Below are 25,799 nucleotides of genomic sequence, written 5' to 3' on the forward strand. Positions count from 1 at the left end.
TCATTAAAACTTGAGAACCCAGTTTATCATCGGTGTCTGCCCAGATTCAAACCCAAGATGCCAGCAGAGCCAGCTTACTACTCTGAACCTTAAACTACCTCAATATATACACACACACACAAAGTGAGCATAACATTTGTTGAGAAGCTCACGAGATGATGAGATGAGACTGGAAAGATTTCCGATGGGAATGGGATTGGGATGAAATTGAAATTTCTTCCCCTTGACCCTCTGTGGCTTAAGCATGAGCTAATATGATCTGATAAGAAGATCATGATCCCCAGAGGGGAGGTGAGATGTTCCATGGAGAGGCTGTCAGCCCCAAATGGAGAGGATAAAACATCCCTATCAGGATATTTAAGCACCTTGGATCTATGGAGAATCAGAAGACTTGACATGGACACTGTGAGTCCTGGGATAGCAATCAATTCCCTCCTTTGCCTCCAAATCAATCAACTGTCATAATTTGTTGATTGAAATCTGGAGTTTAGCTCCACCCTTAAGGATTGTCGATCTCACCTTCCTGCCGAATCCAGGTCTGCCCCCGTGGGTCACCAACGAAGATTCCGAATGCCTAAAGCTGACCTCAAGTTAAAAAAAGAGGAAATAAAAAAATGGACCATCCCATGTGTTTCTGGTGCTCCCAGCAGCAATCGCTTATGGGAATCCCTACCCACGTGTGTTGTAGGGACAGACCCCCCCCCCCCTCCCAATTTAAATCGCAATTCTGTAAGCTCTGTTCTTTCTGTGGGGGATTATTTTCCATATTTAATCAAATATAATTGGACTTTAACGAGTGAACACATGCACACGTTGTCCAAAGAAAACCGGCCCCATGATTAATCAGGCACTGCGCGTTTGAGGTCCGAGGGTGAATTGTTTTACTTGTTTGTAAGCATACTTTAAAAGTCGAAATTAGCTCATTGCAGCTCTCAAAACAGTGCTTCTTAAGATTACATGATGATTACATGTTTGGTTGAGTGAACGTACGGCATCTTGTTCGTGAACAAAATATCATGGCCAACCCTACACTGTCTGAGCATATTACCGATGTAACTCAGCTCGTACGGTTATGGTTACACATACTCTACTTAGCTTGTCATCGTTTTCTGCAATGAAATCAAGTTAATGAGGTCGCCACTCTCACATTCGCACGTCTCCTTACTGTGCATGTTGTTGTTACGTACCGCACTGTGCTCCGTATAAAACTTCGTGAAGCTTAGTCCACAACAATGTTTCCTTCTCGTCACGTCTCACCAAATATATCACTCGCGATGCGATCCGCAGCATGTGTGGGGTTGTCGCGTTTGTCGGCCGCGGTCGATCCACTGCTGGATGAAGGTCCTCCCCAGTGATGCCACCATCCAGCTTCTTCCCGAGCGTCCAATCAATTCGTCGCTCAATCTCCACACTTGCCCTCCCGTTGGACGCGCCCTCTTCTTTGGCGGCAATTTTTCAGCACGCGCCTTCGATCGGCACGGTTGGCTACGTACGTTGCGAAAGAAGTTCAAAGTACGTACACGCAACACACGTGATTATTAATGTGCACATAGAGCTGCTCACTTTATACTAAATGCGATTGTGCAAGGAAAAACTTGACAGCTGTCATGCCTCTACATTTATCCAGGGCTATGATTTGCAATGTAATTATCTTTATTTTTTCCCCCCATAGAAACGCAAACGTAGATTGTAGAACGTTAAATGGATTTTAAATATCGCCCAAGAAAGACTGGGATAATGAGCTGCAGGCAACAACATGTAATGACTTTGTTGATGTATCACGCTCTTCTGTGGAATGCACACAGTTGTGCTGAAATTTCTTGAAATGTTAGCAATTCAAATTCACACTATAATCATGCGCGCGTGTATGAATGTTGAACTTCTTTCGCACCGTACGTAGCCAACCGTGCTAATCGGAGGGGCATCTGTTCGTGACCAAATCACAGTATCTTAATGGAAGCAACATTGCAGCTTACGGACATGTTGAGTGCAAATCAATCGACCAACTTTGTAAATAACAATCTGTATGTATGTATTTTGACTTAAAACTTTCGTGACTGCAGGAATTCATATTCTTTGGTTCTTTCGGTAAAGTCACGTAAATAGAAAAAATAAATAAAGTGAATAAAAATGAAAAAAATAAAAAAATAATAACATTAAAATAAAAACCACGATGTTTCGATCGCAACACAAGCGGTCATCATCAGGAAAAGGGTGTTAGCCTCTAAAGGAAAACTGTTTTATAAAGGTTTAAAATGGGCAGCTCGTGCGGGGCAGCTAATTTGAATGTTGTTGACTACTACCATCACCTCTAGCAGCAACTTCCACCGTCAGCAACATTAACATTTTCTATGGTTCTTTCGGTAAAGTCACGTATAATGAGAATAAAATAATAAATTGATCAAATAAAATAACACAATAATATTCTCACGACGTTTCGGCCACAACACAAGCGGCCTTCATCAGGTGAAGGGGACGAGACTGTCTGGACTCCAGCGCTGTCCTACCAGACAGTCTCGTCCCTTCACCTGATGAAGGTCGCTTGTGTTGTGGGCGAAACGCCTTGAGAATATTATTGTGTTATTTTATCAATTTATTATTTTATTCTCATTCTACGTGACTTTACCGAAAGAACCATAGAAGATGAATCCTTGCAGTCACGAAAGCTTTAAATCGAAATTTAACATTAACATTAGCTGTCCCGCCGATGCTACTGCAACTGAGCGACGTCCATGTCAAACCTTTACCTGCCAGCCCTTTAATTGGTGGAAACCCACCACCAACACCGCTGTGGTCCATTACTTACATTGACATTAGCGGCCCCGCCCACGCTGCTGACACTTGGGCTACACCCATTTAAAACTTTTATTAACAGTTTGCCTTGAGAGGTTGACCCCCTTTTCCTGATGACGACCGCTTGTGTTGTGATAAAAACGTCGTGGTTTATATTTGTACAAATATTTGTTTTTCATTTTTATTCCCTTTATTATTATATTTCTATCTACGTGACTTTACCGAAAGAACCAAAGAATATGTATGTGTGTATGTTGAAATTCTTTCAAACCGTAGCCAACCATGCTAATCGGAGGCGAGTGTATTACTGAAGGGCCTCAAAACTCAGCCATTTCCCTTTAATGCAGCTACAAAGCAATAACGTAGTTTCGCAGTTAAAATAAAACAACCGCTCAGACATATGGCGTAAGCGTTCAAACACCAGCTCGTGTGTGGGTGGATAGGTGGATTATTACATCGTAGGATCACGAGAGGTGGTGACGGCATAGGAAGAAAGCCTTCATCCAGCAGTGGATTGATCGCGGATGAAGAAGATGAAGAAGAAGAAGATGATGATGATTTTACAAAAGCCAAAATTTGTTTGAGCACTTGCTGGAGCTTCGTGGCGCTTTTTGAAAATTGTATTTAATCTTTTGGGGGCTTAGTTATTTAATAAACAAAGGCCCGATGCAGAGCACGAGCGACAGGAACAGGGGGTTACACATGATCCGCGGACCACAAGGAGAAAGGGAAGGTGGTTGGGCTCACTGCCCCACTACTCACGCAGGGGCAACGATCTGCTGTCTTGATGGGTTGTTATTTTTTTCTTGTTGATAATGTAAATTCAATACATTATCGTGGCATGAAAAGTATTCAATCAATCAAACTTGATATCACAACACGCCCCTCACAATAAGAGTACCACGGAGCGTTTTTCGTGCAAGTGTAAAACAATTGCATCAATACAATTTGAGATACGCAAAATACTTAAACGAACACACAGTTCAAAATACTGCGTACAAAGGAGAAAGAACCAAAAATATGAGATTTATACAATTCAGGAAAAGAAAAAATGTTGAGGTTTTGTTCTCTGTAAGCACCCATTGGGTGCCTGCTGTGTGAGTCAATTGTCTATGGACTGTGGGCCCAGCTCGTCATCTTCATCCAATACGCAGGGATTTGGAACCGTATTTAGTGGAGGCTTAATGATGCATCGGTTAATTGATGATTTTATACGATAAAAGGTCCACGTGAGCTGATCCAGCCATTAGTGGCCGCTACATTCACCACATGCCAATGATATGGTTTCTGGGATCAAAAGCTTGACCAGCACAAATCGCGGGGAGGGTGGGGGAATCGTCAGACCTCCCAGGTTAAAAGATAAATCTATGCAGCCAAAATATAACATGCACGATATAATATACTTGAACCTGAAAATAAAGAAACATTGCGTTAAATGCAAGTATGAAACACATTTTCACGTGAAAAAAACATAGCAAAGGCTCACACAGAATACCAATGGCCACTTTTGTGTGTTAGCAGAAACTGCTCTTATAAAATAAAAAAAATAAAAATTACCTAAATGTACAGAAATCAGTGGAAATTTGACTCTTTTTCTGCCATAAATTATACCGAAATCATTGTGGCAATTGAAGCACATGGTTTAACTTTTTGATATTGACCTTCTGGAGTGGCCAATCAGCTACAGAACCTGAACAATGCTGAGTGATGCCTGATATTTGCAGACCGCCGTTTATTGGTTGAGCGGTAGGTATATTAAGCACTGGACCCTAAGCCCGTCTTGTCTTTGTGTCTTTATGAGGCTAGGCAGGTAACTCATTAATCGTCTGACTATAGCCACTGCATTCAATTAATGCACGAGATGTGACCAATCAGTTGGAATGTCTTTTCGCAACTGGAGATCCTGTTAATGGGTCGTATAATGAGTGACAACGTAATCTACTAATTAAAATAATTTACATTTGTAACGCAAATTTAATCCGTAGATCCAATGCGCCCTGTATGGAAAGCAGGAAATAAACAACCAAAGGGTTGTAGATAGGCCAATTTAATGAGATGAGTTTTCAAAACAGACAAATATATCTAAGGACTCTTATTATTATCACCCCAGGAAATGAGCCTTGACCTTGTGGTACTGAGGAGAAATCGATCCGAAGATCACAGGGACCTCGTTGGGGTTTACACATGAATTAGTTTGTGCAAATATCGTAGCCAACCCCTTTGTTTTTTAAGAACGGTGTGGGAAACTGGACACATTTATTAATTTCTTCTCATTTTCAGAGAAGGCTGCATAATGTGTGATGTGATAATTAGGTGTATCTCAAATTTTTTTTTCCAAAATTGGCTCTGCTGAAATATTGACATTGCATTGCACGTATAAAATACAACATAAGCATTACATTTAAAAAATCTTGTTTGAATTTGGTTCAATGAATTGAATTATCTTATAGAGCCCTGAAAACATATTGGGGCCAACTACGTTCCTTTCCACCCCTGCTAAATCTGATGCAGGAATGGAAAAATGGAGGGCCAATTAATCATACACCCAGGAATATTTATCCTTGGACTATGCTCACCACCTGGTAATACCTTAACAGAATTACCAAGCAGTAACATTGGGTGTAGAATAGACAAGGCTCTGTCCCTGGGGTGGATCGGGCTTTTGCAAGTGCAGCTCCAAGACTAGGAAACTCTTCACCTTTGGTAAATTAAAGACAATCAGAGTCGTTGGAGCTATTTAAGTTGCGTCTTGAAAACTCACCTCTTTAAATTGGCCTGCAGCCCAACTCGTTCTGGCTATTTCCCTTTCAGGTTTATTTCCTGCTTTCCATATGCAGGGCATTGGGATCTATGAAGTAAATGTGGCTTAAGATTGTAAATTAGCATTCGCAAAATCGCCACAGTGGCGAGATGTAATCGAACTCGTCTGATATATAGGAGGTCCTGGGTTCGATCTCGACCCTGACGCTTGCTGTATAATCGGAGTTTTTTACGTCTCTCTCCCCATGGTCGCATGGATTTTCTCCGGGTCCTCTGGTTTTTCCCTCCACATTTATAATCAACGTGCGTTTAAAGTATTTGGCTGCTATACATGTCCACGTGATAAGCCACTTCGTTGAGCTATCATTTGCGGCCAGGTTGCTTCATGGTTGGAGTGATAGCTTTGCGGATTGTGTAGTCGGAGTAACCATTAGCCTTAAGAGCTTGGTGTACGTGCTTGAGTTCACTGGCTATGTGTTCCTGGTCGGATATGCATTGGGCTCTATGGTGCAGAGTCTTGATGAGAAATGTTTTATTATTATTATTTTATTGTTTCCCTTCTACGTGACTTTACCGAAAGAACCAAGAATATGAATCCCTGCAGTCACGAAAGCTTTAAATCAAAATATGTACATAATGAGCTAGCACATTATACACTGGCAAGGAACGTTCACGGAGTGTCAGGCTCCAATTTCAACCAACACTATTGCATTAACCCTTTCCCATTCCGAGACATCTGCAAATTTCAGGCTGGGTTCCGTTCACCACGGAATCTCGGAATGCGCAAGCGGTCAGCGTTAATTTAATGTTTTGTGCTCACCGCCGAGAACCCTAGCGTCATGACCGCACTAATTAATAGTTGGCACCAAACTGTACCACATGCCCTCCCGCATGCCCTTGAGGGAGCCTCGGAATGTATTTTGACCTGAATACGTACCGATAGAGCTATTTTATTTTAGTTTTTCTTCTGATTCAGTTGCAATGACATACACGGCATTGGAAGAAAAACGGATGACGTACGCATGTCATCGGAATTGGAAAGGGCTAACAGTGCATGACCATAGAACAGGACTGGCGAGATTTCACGTGGCCCTCATTGCCTCTTGGGGCACCACGGTGGCAAGATGTTAACTCCCTTGCCTGGTATACAGGAGGTCGTGGGTTCGACCCCGAACCTGACGCCTGCTGTATATTTGGAGTTTGCAGGTTCTCCCCATGGTCGTGTGGATTTTTCTCTAGGTCCTCCGGGTTTACCTTCCACATTTAGAATCAACATGAATTTAGAGTGTTTGGCTGCGATACATTTCCACGTGATAACCCACTTCGTTGAGCTATCATTTGTGGTAGGTCACTTCTGAAAAATAGCTATATAGCTGAATTGACTTTACCTGGTAAAATAAAAAAAATAGTTTATAGTTTTAAGTGTTCGCCAACAACATTACGACATATATTACCAAGATGGTATTGTCGGATGTGTAGTAATAATCTGCCGCCGACTATGTGTCTCATGTATTCTTTCCTCTGCCCCTTGCACTCATCACAGAGCCTGCCTTCGTGGATATTAATGAGGGCCCACGGTATTTCTGGCTTGCACTCATGAGATCATCTCAGGCCACTATTACCCGTGACATTGGCACACCTCACTATTGTGATGGGATCCTTGCTACATCTGCAACATGGCTTAGTTTGTGTCTGTTGGCAGCCAATCTATGTATGTTGAACTTCTTTCACACCGTGCGTAGCCAACTGTGCTAATCGGAGGTGCGGGAAATGTTTCAGAAGGCATTGCTCTTTAGATGCGGGAAAATCACGTGATATTCACAATGTAGATCTTACAGGATGTCCCACGACCCGAAAGCGTTTTGTCGGTAGCCACAATAGCCACACCTTTCACGTGATGTCTTCTCCATTCTCCTGGAGCCGTGGATTTGTCATTGTCTTGCAAGTGTTCGCTTGAGAACATTTTTTACATCCACAATGCTGCAGAGTTAATGTCTGAAACACTCAGCTTTTGCATTAAATATACATTGCTGTATTTGCTTGCTGTGCCTTTTGTCGGTACGGTGAATGGGCACACGCCGTTTGTCTTCTTTCATAGCAGGAGATACATATTTCCCAAAAAGTGAGCTCATTTATAACAAAAGCCAGTCACGTCTCTTTTTTGAAATCACAAACACAGACAGGCGTGCGCGTGCGTGAGCGTGTCTGTGTTCACACAGACACCTTACCGTGCGACTCGGAGCGCAGTGTGGAGGATACGCCTGCGATCGCTGTGACACATAGCGCACGCGGCCTGCAGGCGCGACTGAAATTGCATCAATGTGCCCCGGAGAAGGGCATGAAATGTTGCTTATTCTGCATCGGTCCTTTTCCCTGTCACATTTGTTGTCAATCTTTCTCGTTATTGAGTTCACTCTGAAGTTCCATTTGCTTGTTTTTTTTCCCTCGTAAGTTTAATTTACGAAAAGTTATAATAGGGTTTTTCCCCTTTTTTTCCGGCAACAAAACTGAAACCTTTTTACAAAGATTCATGTCTGCATTAACCACAATACCTGCAGTCAAAATGCAAACAAAAAACATACTATGATAATATATGCATTGTCCTTGACACTGATTGGTCCACATCAAGGGACGGCTTTCTTTTGAGCCTGGACCCAATTGGTGCTCGACCAGATGACGCTAAAAGGCGTACAGCTCAAAGAGAATGCACTATCAAAGTAATGAGGGCTCGTGGTGAGCATCTACATCATCAAAAGAAAGCCGTCCCTTGGTGTGGACCAATCAGTTTCAAGGACAATGCATATATTATCATAGTATGTTTTTTGTTTGCATTTTGACTGCAGGTATTGTGGTTAATGCAGTAACATGAATCCTTGTAAAAAGGTTTCAGTTTTGTTGCCAGAAAAAAGGGGAAAACCCCTATTATTACATTTTGGTACTGGCAAAGAAGGTCTAATGATGATTACGAAAAGTTGTTACGTTCTTTTCTGTCGTTGTTATTTTTTGCCACAAGGAAGGCGTTTGGATTGAGCAAGCTGAAGGACAACGATTAAAGCCCTAACATCATTGGCACATACAGTTATACAGTATGTCGATGTATATGGGAACACATCTGGCAACATCGTCTGTGATGGAAGCTACAATATCTGAGAATACCATATATGCAGTTTGGACAAAATTGTGAGATTAAAGTGTTTCGGTCACAGCTTTGAAACAAAATTCCCACAATGCCATGCACATTTCAAAGCATATGATCGTTTAAGCGCCAGCAAAAAAAGAAACAGCTGACAGGAGCAAAAGAGCATGGTGGCTGCACAGCATTTCAATCTTTATTAAATATAAAAAAAGACGTTTAACATAACCTCAAACTATCTTTCATCTTGCCCGCTTTCTTGGCTGCTTCTCGACTCCGCCAAGTTCCAAGGTGGGGCACTGCTATTGACTTTTAACCGAGACACAAAAGTCCCGAGGCTACCGCTAGTGTGCAGTATTTGTTTTTGAAAGACCAGAATCAAAGTATTTTTTTCATCCCAAAGAAAATGTCACGGACAATGCTTGTAATGCCCTTGAGTCTGAAAATAAATATGCCCTCTGGTAACGCGCTGTGAGAAACGCTCAGCCTGGACCTTTAGTGCGAGCGGCAGAATGTCGCAGTGACGCACGCGAAGAGACACTGGCAACAGATTGGTGACATGCGTCCTGGTCAATAAACTTGCACCGGCGAGGCAGCTATTCCTGTCGCATGAACTATTCAGCAACGTGAACCTCAGTCGCTCTGTTAATCACCTGACAGTGCAATATGCTGCGTGTTTTCACCACGCAACTATTCGCATGACGTCTCGCCGATTCAAAGGACGCGGCAAAAATGAGCAGGCGTCAGCGATTCGGAGATCAATATTTACAAGGTGAGCAAGTTCCTCGATCCTGATCTAAAAGTGAGCAAAATCGTACTTGAAAGAGGTTCGGTTTTTCAAAAAAAAATAACAGCAGTGGGTAACTTGCCTCAACAAAAAGTAAGAGCTATAAAAATAAATCATATGACGCTTTTAAAAGTTACCAGCCACAAGTGCCCCCTTGCATTACCCTTTAAACAACATGATACAGAGCCACTGCGGAGCCTGAAAAATTAAGCACATTAGCATCTTGATAGTTGCCTTTTCCAATGAGATACAAGATGCTTTTTTATATATCAACTAGCTTAACTACCCGGCTTCGCCCGGGACTTGGATTCACCATGCCCGGCCGCCTTTGTCTACCCAATGGCGATGTTCACACACCACACGAGTTACTTGTTTGAGGCTGAGTCGACCTAGGGGAGGCCCAGGACCGGTTCAAATAATCGTCACCGGTGGTGGCTGTGAACGGGAATCGAACTCGGGTCGCCGGGTTCGTAGTGCAGCGCGCTAACCACTACACCACAATGCGTTACGCTTCCACATTCGCGGGTCACATGACAGATTTGACGTCACAGCTCACTTGCCGTGCAAAAAATATATACATTATTGAGCTCCCCCCCCCCCCCCCAAAAGTGTATTTTTATGATATTTTGCATGGTGTAGTCTGAAAAGTACCCACATGGCAAATTTCAAGTTTGTTGCATGTCGGGAAGTATTCTAAACATTTTGAACCAACACATAATCACAACTTTGCCTTCTATATATATGGAGATATGGAGATGACATCCTTGACTTGTTTGATGGAATAACATTGGCCGATTGCATTTAGTCTTAAAAATAGCATTTCCTAATCTTGCTTGACATCAGGAAACCTTTTTTACATTTGTGAAAGCTATACACGTTGAACGTAATAATGCGAGTGTATTTGTTTAGCGAGGTGAGACCCCAAGAGACCAGGATAGCATAATTTGCAAAAGAGACATTGGGGCATTAATTTACAATTGACAAAACCCTCGCATGATCGGCCAAGAAAAGATAGCCAGTGAACATTGCCACGATCATTTACATGGTAAAAAAAAAACTTGCCATAGGTATCAAGAGCTATTGAATGCTACATATCTCTGATATGTGTCTGTACGGGTTCAGTAATGCTACATTGGGCGATTTGAGTATGAAACTATTTATCTTTGGGACATGCCACGCTGTAAATCTATATCATAGACAACATGTATGTAAATGTGGTGATTAAAACCCACCATATTTCTTGAATACAAATTTCGGTCACACTGCAATTAACAAACAAACATCAACACACGTGTCAACAACATTGCCTTGGAAATAAAATAAATAAATATATCGTCAGATATCACAAAGGGCCTTTGCCTGAAACCGCGCTGATTATATGTGAAAGAGAACAAAAAAATGAAGGCAAGTGCTGCTGATGAGTTTGTTTAATTTATCTTGCATCGTGGCCTCCCAGCTTGTTAATTTGTGGCACCTTCTTTGGATTCTCAACGAAAATTTCAATTGCAGCAAGAAGTGACAAGCACTGTACACAGCCAACGTGAAACCACCTCGACCCCCCCCCCCCCCTGCATCACAGACACCCTTTTGAAGCTGCACATTTCATCTTCCCTTGAAATGGCCCTACTCTCCCGACGCGTAAGAGCCTGCGGGGAAAGTTACGTCTCTGCTCTTTCAATGAAACCCCAAATAACAAATATCATAGAAAATCCTTCACGCTTCTGAAGTGACTTGCACATCCACCTGCGTTCCAGACTGCAGAATAATATACATGTCAGCATGTCACAGTGTCACGAACATAGTAAGAGGCACGTAGCATTTGAAGGGCCTTAGGTCATTAGTGTTTGCGTGCATATATATATTTTTTAAATGACCAGGTGATACAAACCGCTCTAAGCTGCAGTATTTGACATATGATGATTGATGACAGTAATAACACACTGGCAAACACACGTATTCATTACACATTGTTCACAATATACGTTATCAACACGGAGTCGCATGCCTGTGTCCTTGATACATTAAAGAGCATGATGAGAGTCAGAACCCAATGTTTCATTTTGCTGCATGCACACTAAACCGAGTAGAATGCGTCGAGGAATTGCTTAATGACTGAAATAAATCGTTATACATATATATATTTTTTTAAATAATTGATAATTAGAATAACCCCTTTTGTGAAAAATCAAATAGGGTCACTGGCTGAACTTATCAATTGTATAAATTATTGCAGCCACACTGCTGTTCAACACATGCGAGCATGCGTTGCCATTTGTTAGAGGAATTAATATTGTTTGCAAAAGAAAGACGGGTGGTCGCAAACAAGAAATTAATTTGTGACAACATTTATGATACGAACTACTAAGGCTCTATACTATACCTTGTTGAAATGGGGCAGGAACCATGAGCTATGGGCATGTTTTTGGATTAACCATAAGAAAAGAAAAATGTAAAAAAATTGAGGGTTTTTTTCACGTCAGTTAATGAACACTTTATATCATTATTAATTAGGTATCCATAATACGTGGGTTTTTTTTGTTAGATCGCATAAATATAATTGCGTCGTTAAACCCACCACCACCACCACCACCCTACACAGCCAATTAGTAAGGTTTGTCATGCAAACAGAACGTGCCAATTTGTTACTCGCACAGCACACCGGTGTGTTGGAGAGCAAATCGACAACATGTACAACCTGAGTACATTTACAACCTTCTGATAGCGATTCATTTACAATCTGAGTAGTCAGATTGTAACATTAACATTTACTCAGATTGTAAATGTTAATGTTTGTTAAACCTACAGTCAGACCTTAACATTCTGTGTGGAATGTTGTTTGTGAGAATGCTGCCAATGTACACATTGTCCAAGCTCACTCGTACCGCTACCCAATTACATAATTCCTATATTAAAAAAATTTTTAACACGACACTCGGCACATTTACACTGTCTTTCTTCTTTTAATTACCATCGTTGAATAAAAAGAGAGCGATTGGACAAACCACACTTTATATGTTTTTCTGTTGATGGTGAATGACAGACACATCCAATACACCCTAACGTACTTAGATATGGGGCACAGTGTATATATGAATTGTTCGCCAAGACATGTTGCCGCTCACTCGGTAACTCGATCGCATGTGTGTATTTTCTCGTCGCAGGCGATTGGCTGGCAATGACTTGGCCCATGTACCTAAGAGCTCCTTTGCAGGACTGGGCAGCTTAAGAGTGCTGTGAGTATACTTACCCATGCTGCTTTTTGCACACACTGCACCGCTGATTGTGCATTGAAACCCGTGTAGATATCTATGCATTGCAACGTGCACTTATATCTGTACATTTTAAGCTGTTGGCTGAATCTGGTGCATTATTTAATGATTGCTAATCAGGCGATATGTTTAATGAGCATTTGCACAAACAAGTGATTTCTTGAAATGGCCTCAACTACACTGAGTCTCATCAGCTACATGTGGTCTGATAAACCATTAACGAATAAATGCTTTGACATTGAACAGGAGACTTGAACAGCTGCAGTTTCAATTGCCTGCTCATTTATTTAATGAGTGTACTCTGCATGAGATTAAATATTATGTGCCTAAATCAGAATATTAACTGCTGGCAATGGATTTCAGCGCTTGACTGAGTAGATCTTATGTGGCTTTTGAGTGTCAAAGTGATTTCTTGCTCCAATGAGCATCGAGGCAGTGTGCATCTCCTGTTTACAGCCCTGAGGCAGTGGTGGGAATTCCTTATTCATATGGCAGAGGTGAGTCTGTCCATAGGACAACCACTATTGATAAAGTGGTACTTATTTTCTCAACCCTAGAGATATGATGGGCATGAGTCAACCCCCAAAAGGATTGAACTCTTAACATTCTGATTGCGAGTCATTTCTTTAGAACTGCTTTTTGTGTTTAGTTTGATGTCTTTCCCCCACACCTCCGATTAGCACGATTGGCTACATACGGTGCGAAAGAAGTTCAACATACATATATAGCCACTCATTATACCGATGAGCTAGCTGGCCAGATAAACCAATTTGATGTTATTAAATACTAGCTTTACTGCCCGGCTTCGCCCGAGACTTGGATTCTTGTCTTGGATTAATAGACGGCCTACGCGGAGGGTTGGGGGGACGGGGATGCGAGACGTCAGCAGGCACACTGCGTGACGCTGCCGCATGCGGGTGACATCACAGAAGTGACGTCACCGCTCACTTGCCGTGCAAAATATTATATCCATTATTGCGCCCCCCTCCCCCCAAAATATATAAGTATTTTTTTTATACTTTTAGCATTGTGTACATTGTGGCATCTACCCACATGCCACATTTCAGGTTTGTTGCATGTTGGAAAGTATGCTAAATATTGCAAACAGGCAGACATATTCACACATTTACCTTTTACTGTATATATATACAGTGAGGGAAAAAGTAATTGATCCCCTGCTGATTTTGTACGTTTGCCCACTGACAAAGAAATGATCAGTCTATAATTTTAATGGTAGGTTTATTTGAACAGTGAGAGACAAAATAACAACAAAATCCAGAAAAACGCATGTCAAAAATTGTATAAATTGATTTGCATTTTAATGAGGGAAATAAGTATTTGACCCCTCTGCAAAACATGACTTAGTACTTTGTGGCAAAACCCTTGTTGGCAATCACAGAGGTCAGACGTTTCTTGTAGTTGGCCACCAGGTTTGCACACATCTCAGGAGGGATTTTGTCCCACTCCTCTTTGCAGATCTTCTCCAAGTCATTAAGGTTTCGAGGCTGACGTTTGGCAACTCGAACCATCAGCTCCCTCCACAGATTTTCTATGAGATTAAGGTCTGGAGACTGGCTAGGCCACTCTAGGACCTTAATGTGCTTCTTCTTGAGCCACTCCTTTGTTGCCTTGGCCGTGTGTTTTGGGTCATTGTCATGCTGGAATACCCATCCACGACCCATTTTCAATGCCCTGGCTGAGGGAAGGAGGTTCTCACCCAAGATTTGACGGTACATGGCCCCGTCCATCGTCCCTTTGATGCGGTGAAATTGTCCTGTCCCCTTAGCAGATAAACACCCCCAAAGCATAATGTTTCCACCTCCATGTTTGACGGTGGGGATGGTGTTCTTGGGGTCATAGGCAGCATTCCTCCTCCTCCAAACACGGCGAGTTGAGTTGATGCCAAAGAGCTCCATTTTGGTCTCATCTGACCACAACACTTGCACCCAGTTGTCATCTGAATCATTCAGATGTTCATTTGCGAACTTCAGACGGGCATGTATATGTGCTTTATTAAGCAGGGGGACCTTGCGGGCGCTGCAGGATTTCAGTCCTTCACGGCGTAGTGTGTTACCAATTGTTTTATTGGTGACTATGGTCCCAGCTGCCTTGAGATCATTAACAAGATCCTCCCGTGTAGTTCTGGGCTGATTCCTCACCGTTCTCATGATCATTGCAACTCCACGAGGTGAGATCTTGCATGGAGCCCCAGGCCGAGGGAGATTGACAGTTCTTTTGTGTTTCTTCCATTTGCGAATAATCGCACCAACTGTTGTCACCTTCTCACTAAGCTGCTTGGCAATGGTCTTGTTGCCCATTCCAGCCTTGTGTAGGTCTACAATCTTGTCCCTGACATCCTTGGAGAGCTCTTTGGTCTTGGCCATGGTGGAGAGTTTGGAATCTGATTGATTGCTTCTGTGGACAGGTGTCTTTTATACAGGTAACAAGCTGAGATTAGGAGCACTCCCTTTAAGAGTGTGCTCCTAATCTCAGCTCGTTGCCTGTATAAAAGACACCTTCGAGCCAGAAATCTTTCTGATTGAGAGGAGGTCAAATACTTATTTCCCTCATTCAAATGCAAATCAATTTATAAAATTTTTGACATGCGTTTTTCTGGATTTTTTTTGTTATTCTGTCTCTCACTGTTCAAATAAACCTACCATTAAAATTATAGACTGATCATTTCTTTGTCAGTGAGCAAACGTACAAAATCAGCAGGGGATCAAATACCTTTTTCCCTCACTGTAGATATCCATCTGTGCACTACCACTGAAATATGGATTGAAAATATCCCATGGCTATGCATTGCATACGAACCAAACTCAATTACTCTCTCAACGCAGCTCATAATTAAATAACATCGATGACCTGCATTCTATCATGTATGCATGGATTAACACTGTCACCCCTGGCACCTGGGATGAAGTGAATAATCCTCTGAAATCGTAGAACGATCATGAATTAGAAACGCAAGCGGACTTGATCAAAAGACAGGCAAGCAGGTGGATAAGCAAAGGGGGGGTGGAGGGCAACTGAGGCATTCAGTGGTTGCCATTCCAGCGCTTGGGATACGGAGGACGGTAACGACAGCCGCATTGGTGGAGTGGTGATGTGACGTTGTAAAATAAACACGTATTGATACAGATTTGTTTTTATTTCAAAGAAAATAAAGAGCTCTATAACCCTGCACGATTGCTAAAATATGTAAATACCACCGATGTAATCACCAACTAATTGATAGTTTATACCGGCTGAGGCAGAATACAATTGTTTCCACATAATGTGCTCTTAATGGGTGCAACTTGATAAAAAAAAATCCATCGCTACATTTTGCTATAAAATAAACTTTTTTTTAAATACATGCAAATACGTCTTAGCGTTATATATTGCACCAATTATGGCTGGCACATTTTATTTTAATATTTTGCTGAAAACGAATATTTATTATTTCTGTTAATTAAGTTCTCCCGATACCAGCAGATTTATTTTCTCTCTGTCCTGCATTTCACCGTGGCCAGTGGCAATATTTATTTGAATTTAATCGCCGCGTGCAATGAAATGGCTGCTGGAAAATCATGGCAGAATAATTGTAAAGCAATGTTCGAGGGCTCGTGTTCTCAAGGGTGCAGTGGAAAGAGTGAATGTTACGGTGAGCCCTTAAATTACTTAAACAAACAGGTTCGAGCCACGAAGGCCACCATTTCACACAGTAATTATGAAGCAATCCCATAGCATATGCCACATACCCATAAGCTTAAACCAGACCCTTTAGTTTATCAGATTCCTCGTGTGGAATCACACTACAAATGAATAAATATTGTTACTGGATAACAGATTTACATGGTAAAATTCCAACACTTTTCATTGATTAAAACGTTTGAATGCAACAAGTATTCATATAGTGGCATACACAAGCACACTGTATCTATCAGGAATTTGTTTCCATGAAAAATGTTTATTGAAGAACAGTATAGCAATTGAAGCTAGCTACTACCACTAGCTATAAGTATTATTTGTGCTATCAAATTAATGACCCACTGTGTATAACTATATAATTAGCACGTTTGGCTACAATTATCAGGGTTGGCTACGTATGGTGCGAAAGAAGTTCAACATACATACATACGTACGTACTGGTGTCAGTGTTCTTTGCTTAACAAAGTGATATGATTGTGATATTTGTTATCTCCTTATCAACAGTAATCATTTACATTCTGTTATTATTATTGTAAAATTATGATTCATTATGACATTTTGGGATTTGTGAAGGTGACACCAGAAGACAGTGACCAACTTTTTAAATGGTTCCACAGTCATATCCATACTATCTTCATAAGATAGAGCAAATGTTTGAAAATTCCCCCTTGAAGTTATGCAGTCTGGATAATGAAATACAGTTTTCTCTGTAATCAATGGCGATCACACAATTAACACTTTAGCCCGTGCATTTGCAACAACAGCCAAACATGTAGCACGTTGCGAAGACAACTTCACACCACCACGGTTAACATATCACCAATCGACTCACGCTAAATATTGGTTTGCCCATCCTCAAATTGATCCCCGTGAGCGATGGCGATGATTGCATGAGAAGGATCACACCCCTTGCATTGCACCTCGTTGGAGGGGGAGGTGGGGAGACGAGCCGCGGTGTCATGTGCAAACATCCTTAAATAACTTGTGTGACTCTGCTTAAGAGACAATTAACGAAGGGGGTGATGTATGTAAATTGACTGCGCGCCATACAGTATGTGTGTGCTGTCCATAACAAGTGCCCGATGAAAAAAAAATGCTGCCAAAAATAGAAAAAAAACAACTGCGTGTGCATCTTCATGGCCTTCAAGTAAATATTGAGAAGTATAAGTCAGTTATTCTTTGGGTCTTTCGGTAAAGTCACGTAGATAGGTTCAAAGAAAATAACAAAAAAAACTACGACGTTTCCATCGCACACATCCATAATTGTATTCATGTATGGAATTATTTTTCTGCAAAGTCAACCTTTTTAATGTAGAAACGGTGAAAATGAAGAGTCAAGTGGCCACATCCTTCACGGCGAGTGCGCTAAGCTGGCTATGTTAATGTGAGAGCCACCTTGGTGCACTCGCCGTGGAGGATGCTCGGCGATCTTGCATTGACATGCTAATTTTTTACCTGGTAGCCCTTTGATTGGTGGAAAGCCCACCACCACCGCCGTGGTCACTGCCCACCACTTGCATTCGCATTGGCTGCTGACAATTGGGCTATGGCCATTTCAAACCTTTAGAAGCAGTTTGTCTTTCGAAGCTAACCCCCCTTTTCCTGATGACGACCGCTTGTGTTGCGATCGAAACGTCCTAGTTTTTTTGTTATCTTGTTATTTTCTTTGAACCTATCTACGTGACTTTACCAAAAGACCCACGTAATATGAATTCCTGCAGTCACGAAAGCTTTAAGTCAAGATTTATTAGTCAGTTGTGGTATATTTTTTTCTTCCGTTTCATGTACACTCTTCTGTTCGTAATCCGCAACGAAGCAGTGCAGTCTAAACAAAGGGCACGACTATTCTGTTGCAATGAATATAAAGACACCCCCTGCAGTAAAGCCGTGTTCTCATTGAGAGCACTTTGGCGGATCCCAGTTCGGTACGACATGCCAGCGGACCATCCTAATGGGAACCCAACACCGTGGGCATGGATTACAACAGTGATACCGAACATCATCAGTGTTGGAGCAATGATGATTGCGCTCCAAGTGAATTGGAACGATCCGTATACCCTTTGCTTCGCTATGAATGCGGATTTGCAATGTATATTTATTATAAGCATAATGCATTCTTGTGTTAAGGAAGTGGCATTTGCACCATCAATTAAGAAGACAAAAAAATATCAAAATATCTCCCAACTGGCAAACTATACCCATCTAGAAAACATAGTTGTTACGTGATAGCCTTGTTCTATTAGAATGTCCTATTCGAATGTCATGAATGTCAAATGTAAATAATTATCAAGCCAAAAGGGAATTTTTGGTAATGATGAAAATGACCGCATGTTGTTCACATCAGTGATGGTTTGTAATTCACTCTTGCCCTGCAGAATTAAATAAAATAACAGCAGCAATCCCTCAGCACACAAGGACACTTGGCATTGTGGTGGCAGTGTGGACAACTTAACTGAACCCTTCATAGATTAACAATTATTCAATTGACTTGAGCATTGACGTGGACCAATTGAGATGGCACAGAGGCTGGACTTGAAACCCTTTGTAAGGCAGCTGCTGTCGAAGAGATAATTCCCAACTAGTACTGCCCGTGCATTTGCGTGGTAAATTATTTCATCACGCCCTCCTTGGCCACGTACGCACTGCAGAAGAGTTCTGCAATCAATTCAATGACGTCCTAACGGTGATGTCACACGCCCTGTCCGTGTGACATCACCGCGGGACGACGACGTCATACAGAACCAGTTTGAATGCAAGTCAATGGGGAAGCCAACTTCCGGACGATTGTACTGATAAAATGCGAGTCACTCTTTACGAATATGTTGGCTTCCATCACTTTGTTTTGGATGCCGTTTGTTTTCGTTCGAATTTTCAGGGGCAAAATTGGGAAAAAGCGCCAATTTTTCAGGAATATCCTCGCCAAGAGAAACTTTTTGCTTAATACATTTTTTTTTCCTGCAACGTACCGTTTGCGAGAAACAGAGCGTGACGGACAAACAAGGTGCGCATTGTACAGATAGATGCCTCGAGGGGTGTCCGTGGCTTCTCTGGTGACAGCGCAAACCCTAAATAAGTGGCTCAGAAAATCCATTGGGGTGTTCCACCCTCCTCGCGGAGGAGGTGGTGGGGGGGGGGCAATATCCTCCCTGAGCTAGGGCTGCTCGAGTTGATCCCAAATTGTGGCTGGGAAGCTTCAGCCTCTTCTGTTATGCATCACGCTTTTAATGAGAGCGTCACTTATTGGTGAGCAAGTGCTCCGTCCGTGGTGCGAGCATCCCATGCGTACAGCAAGAGAGAGAGATGAGATGAGATAGAATACAAGATGGAGAAAAGGGAATAAACAATGAGCTCGCTTTCTTACGAAAAGCCCACCAGATCACGCGATGTTAAAGGTTTAAATATGTGGGCACTTACTCTTTGGTTTTAATTCGGTAAAGTCACGTATGTTAAAAAATAAAACAACAAAAAATCACGACGTTTCGGCCACAACAAAAGTGGCCTTCATCCTTGCAGTCACGAAAGCTTCAAATCTAGAATGTGGGCACTTGACTATTCATTTTCACCGTTACTACATTAAAAAGTTGACTTTGCAGAAAAGTTATTCCATACGTAAATATAATTATGGATGTGTGAGAAATTAAACACCAAACGGGTCAAAGTTAACGTATTCGAACATTTTTTTCCTTTGTAGTAAAGTCCGTAGATTGTTTGGTGTGTGTGTTGCGCGTGTCAATGCGATGACTCAGGTGGTTAGCGCACTGCGCTACGAACCTGGCTACTCGGGATCAATACCCGCTCAAAGCAAACGGCAGTGACGATTATCTGAACCGGTCCTGGGCCTACCCAGGTCGACTTAGCCTCAAATGAGTACCTGGTACGGTGTGTAAATGTCGCCACTCGTGAAACAAAGGCAGCTGAGCGTGGTGATGGCCACCCACCCCCTCGTGTGCCGTGTCAGCCTTCCAGAGGTGCTCGCTAACAGCACTTGCCCCAACAGTCTGTTGAGGCTATACAGGGGGGGGGGGGGGGTCTTTGTCTTTTGCAGTGGTTAGCGCACTGTGCTATGGACCTAGCGACCTGTTCACGACCAATAAGTGCTCTGCTCGGATACACCACATTGGTGAACACCAGATACAGTTGTGCTTACAATATTACTGCTCCTGGCAGTCCAATACAACCACAGTCACAATGTCAAGACGTTCGATATGTTCAGACAGACAGACAAGTATGTGTGCTACATGTACTGTATACCTTTTCATCATCATCTATTCCTACATCTTCTGTTCATTGAACCCTTCTTCAACAAAGATGTGTATAACATGCACAATACGGTATGTGTTGGTGAGAAATACTGTATATATTTAATTATTCGTGGTTATCTGTAGGGCCAGTTTGCGTTGTTTGGTGTTTTTACACCCATTCTTTGGGGGGAATAAGTGGAGCAACTGAGATGTAAAATGTTGAAAATAGATTAAAATGTTCCCTTGACATGGCTACAGTAATTAAAAAATCAAGGAGTAATTTATATTCATGTTGGGATCAAATATCACTGGCAATCTACATACATTGTTAACATTCTGTATTTATGTGCTATATTTAATGCAAACGTTATGCATAATCTTTATATATAGTGCACATCAGCAAAGGCTCCTGAAAATGGAATAAGAAATTCGTATAAATCCTTTACAGTTCCAATTGATGGTATTTAAAATACGAGACGGTTGCAAAGAACAAATGAATGTGCCTTAAGCAAAGCAATGTGAAACCATGATTTGTTTATTATTATAATTAAGCCCAATTACATAATGCACATTACTGTATACGCCTTCTCTACTGCCATGTGTGATTTTTTTTTATGTTCAGTACAATGTTTACGATAGTTATTACGTTTATAATACTCGATTCTTGTTCGGTTGAAAGGGCCACGACAGAAGCCCTGGCCGTGCGTACGTTCGTCACGTTCTGCGAGGTAACGAACCCCGTGCATCATTTGCCGGGTTGCCAGTGAAGTCCACTGAAGTCAGAAACTCGGTGGTGTCGTGGCTATTGTAGCTTTGCCCTCCGCGAGCACTCCGACTCGTCTGGCCTGAGCGAGAAGCGGGTTAGACCGCAGCAGATCATCGCATGCAGATGGGGGAGGGTACATTGCACTTATTTCATTTTTTGGCTGTGTCGCGCGCTTTCAGATGCGCCTCTGCTGGCCGTCTGGAACGCTCTTCCTTCCGATATTAGGAAGCCACTGGAGCTATGCACTTTTAAATCATCATCTCGATTGCAAACTCATTCCTTTAGAACTGCCTTTTGTGTTTAGTTTTGTTGGCCTTTGCTCCGATTAGAGCGGTTGGCTACGTACGGTGCGAAAGAAGTTAAACATTCCTGACATACATTTCAGGAGTAACATATTACGGTACCATATCCTCAATGTATCAAACCCTGTAAAGGGTTGCTATGGCAGCTGGGCGCACAGTATTGTGTCACCTCTTGGTGGCCTTTCAGCTGTTGCTGTCCACCGTTTATTTTCTCTGTCTAACATTTGCCACCATTCGTGTGCTCAGGCTCGTAATGTCGATTTCTGGACGTTGACATTGCTCTCTGGGTCAACGTCTCGGCTGCACACTCTAACTCCCAGTTGTCATTGAGGATTTATAAACTGAACGAGTGAACAGACCGCAAACAAATTGTGATCTTTACCAAGTCGGTGATTGCCTAAGCAGCCAGATATGAATTGTATATATATATACAAACAACTTCACATAATAAGCAACAAACATCAAATATTCAGCTGACCAGCACTGGTACAGGTTAATTATTCTACAACCTTGGCTTTCCTCTATGTAATCCAGTGTTAAGAGTTTGCTGTTTTTGCACCGAAGGCCTTCATGGGGTAGCACATTTGCGTGCCATACGTGCGGTGTGCAAAGTGCAGAGTCTACCGACACGCACCAACGACCTGTTACCAAAGCCAAAGAAAATGTGCATTTTACTCTTGTCAGAAGAAGCCAAAGAACTTGAAGCGATGGCACACGTGAGATGGGAATGGCGCAAAACAAATGGATGCAGATGGGTAACAACCAGACCGTTGCGTTTCTGCACAGTATTCTGCACGTACGTTAACTCTCAATTAAATTACAGCATTGAATGATCCTTTGCCTGACTGAAATGGGCCTATTTCAAACAGTTGCATTTTATTACAATGGACGTCATGGTTTTGACAGAATTTTCAAACCAACATGAAATGTATGGCGTTTTAAAATAACCATTTAGCATTTTAGCAACGTGTATGCATGTATGTTGAACATATTTCGCACCGTATGTAGGGTGTGTACTGGATTAATTGCACTTGTGGCAAGTGCTTTGTTGAGCAAACAAGACGAATGATCAGCACGAGACTAAAAGAACACCAAATAAATATTAAATGCTTCCAAACGCAACTGTCGGCAGTGCCAGAACACGCGTGCCAACAAGGGCACTCAATTTATTTTGATAACGTTAAAGTTCTGTGCAAAACTAGGAACTACTGGCCAAGACTAATTAGAGAATCTATAGAAATTGAGAGGGAAAAAAAATATGTTTAACCGTTCGGATAGCTACAGGCTTAATGCTGCTTGGAAGTGAATCATCAAATAATACAATTGTTGAAATGCATGCCTGTACAAGTCACCATACCTCAATGAGGATTACGTGTACGCAGACAATAACAGGTACTGCTATTTTATTTCACGGAAATTACAGGAGGTAGAAGAACAATATGCATACTTAATGTGCCTTGATTACCAAATTAATAACCCAACCAGCAATGGATACCCATTGCCATTTACACACATTCATGAATCCCCTCCTTCACGTGAAGAGCTCACAAGTGACGTCACACATCTATCCCTCTTTTCAAGGACCGAAACAGGAGGGTTTCTCCACAAATCTGGCTGTCACCTGATGGAGCTAGTTGTAATTACTAGCGAAACGTCGTACTCAGATTGTAAATCTTGTGGATTTGCTCTCCAACACACCGGTGTGCTGTACTAGTAACGAATTGGCATGTTCTGTTGCGTGACAAACCTTACTAGTTGGCTGTGTCGTTTGGTGGCGAGTTTAACGATACATTTATATGTACGCGATCTAACCGAAAACCCTAGATTATAGAGTATATAGAGACAGTCGTGAAGAAGCACAGCAATCCACCTACGGATATAGCATTACCACCCAGCCAATGGTATATGGGCATTTCCATAGTGGTGGTGAGAAAATGTATTTGAAAACTGTCAAGTGAGTTCCGGCCCAAAATACCATTGAGGTAGTGCTCATCTCCAGGTTGCAGCCCTCAACCAGTGGTGGAAATTCCACATTCCTATGGCAGTGGCGAGTCTATAGCATAACCACTGTTGCCTTCCCCACAAAGTGGCACTTGTACTCGTGATTACCGTCCAGATGACAGATACTCAGTGTCTTTATAGTAAAGTCCTTGGTTATAGTTTATGACTGGCCATGACACACAATGTGACAGATAGCCTGAACATTCATCTGCAACGAAGGGGACATGACAAACCCGTCTGAAGATGACCCAATGTGAGCAACGCTTTATTATTAGGTTGCATTGCTAGTGCACTTGCAAATAAACTGGCCACATTGATCAAAGGATTTATTGCGCCTCCCGTGGTAAAACCCCGCTGAGCCCTATTGTCTCATCACGGCCTATAGGTGTGCTACTTCCTGCACGCCCGGCACGAGAGCGACCATTGTTATCGCTAATTGAAGACGTTCGAGGGCCGATTGGAAAGCATGACGAGAATCCGCGTGTGTTCATGATTTTTCTCCCTTGTTCAATCAGGACTAACAGCTTCTTCTTCTCTCTCTCTCTCATTCCCGTCGCCAGAATGCTGCAGAACAACCAGCTGAGGGAGGTGCCCAGAGAGGCACTGCGAGACACTGCAGGGCTCCATTCTCTGTGAGTACCTTCGAGCCAAGCCCACGTTGTGCACAAACTGGATCACAATCCACGGCGATATCGTGGGCATTCGATTTGTTTTTTTTTATCGCGTGAGCCTATCCCGTGGGTGAGCAAGCAGAGGCCAGAAGGCCAAGGAGTCACAATGATTTATTTAGCCGAAATGTATGCATCCATGTGTCGTGACTCTCGGACAACTTGAACTATAGATGTTCGATGCTTACTATTTAGGGCGCTTCACGCAGATAACTTGGGCCAGGATGATGCACACGTAACTTGGGCCAGGGGTGTCACGGAAGTAGCGACGACACGAAGACAGTGACGATGTGAAGACAGCGATGGCCCAAAGTCGGCCCCGATTCCTTGGCAGCCCCGCACCTTGCCTCTCACCTCCTTTTATTCCCGGTGTGGATCTCACTCCGTGCCTCGAACTCTCTAACCCGTTCCCGAACTTCCCAGATGGTTCCCCTTCCATAATTACCCCTCCTGACCATTGGGCCGCATACTGTTCCTGCACCCGCACTGTCTCTACACATGCATGTTGAACTTCTTTCGCACCGCACATACTGTAGCCAACCATGCTCAATAAGCATTGAGGCAGTGCTCATCGCACATGTATAGCCCTGAGCTCGTGGTTAAATTTCCACATACCTATTACAGAAGCGGGTCTCTCCGTACGACAACCACCACTGACTTCCCCGGAAAGCGGTACTTTCTTTGTATCGACCTCAAGAGGAATGGTGGGCTGAGTCAAACCCCCCCAAATCAGGATATGAAACCCGCAACGTTTCCAAGCCGCTCAATCTACCGCTGAGCCACCTCGTCGGTGAGACTCACGATAGTTTTTTGCTCCGATCATCGGGGCAACCCTGACAGGCGGCGGCATTACGTGGGGATGTTACGTGAAGTAATGGATGACCCAGGCCCACTGGAAATCTGACCATTAACTCGATGGCCATTTGAACAATATACATGCAGCCACTCCACCCACGCAACGGCCCAACTAAACTTTGAAACTGGAAGTATCATCATGGTGGAATGTTGTTTTTGGTATGCCGCTTGACTTGCCACCTGTGATCACCTTAAAATAAAATTTGAGACGTTTAATTTGCTACAGTGTTTGTGCCTTAACATAAATCCTTTCGAATGTAAATGATAAACACCTGCTTTCGTGACGGCAATCATAGTTTGACAATCAGTGGCTTGAGTTTAGTTCAGTTTATTTTGAAGTTCCCTGTGAGGTAAAAAGCTGTTAAGTCGGGTTTCATCAATAACAACAACACACGGTTTCTGTGACAGACATAACACATCAGATACAAATGAATGAATAATACAAACGAATAAATAAATAAATAAAAGGTAAGAAATCGTATAATTTCAAATATTAAATGTCCCTTTGAAAAGTTTTATCCGATTAAG

At 42.4% G+C, this 25,799-nt stretch overlaps 1 protein-coding gene across 2 annotated transcripts in view; it reads left to right on the forward strand.

The window, feature by feature from the left end:
* LOC116939855 (leucine-rich repeat-containing G-protein coupled receptor 5) overlaps positions 1-25,799 on the forward strand; it is a 153,085-nt gene that overhangs the window by 43,941 nt on the left and 83,345 nt on the right. For both annotated transcript variants that reach the window (XM_076065264.1, XM_032948780.2), the window contains exons 3-4: positions 12,635-12,706; positions 24,309-24,380. In XM_076065264.1, coding sequence (XP_075921379.1) covers positions 12,635-12,706; positions 24,309-24,380 — 144 coding nt within the window. The remainder of the gene's footprint in view (positions 1-12,634; positions 12,707-24,308; positions 24,381-25,799) is intronic.

This window comes from Petromyzon marinus, chromosome 7 (genome assembly GCF_048934315.1).
Source record: "Petromyzon marinus isolate PM22_M1 ecotype Great Lakes invasive population chromosome 7, UKy_Petmar_22M1.pri1.0, whole genome shotgun sequence".
Classification (NCBI taxonomy): Eukaryota; Metazoa; Chordata; class Hyperoartia; order Petromyzontiformes; family Petromyzontidae; genus Petromyzon; species Petromyzon marinus.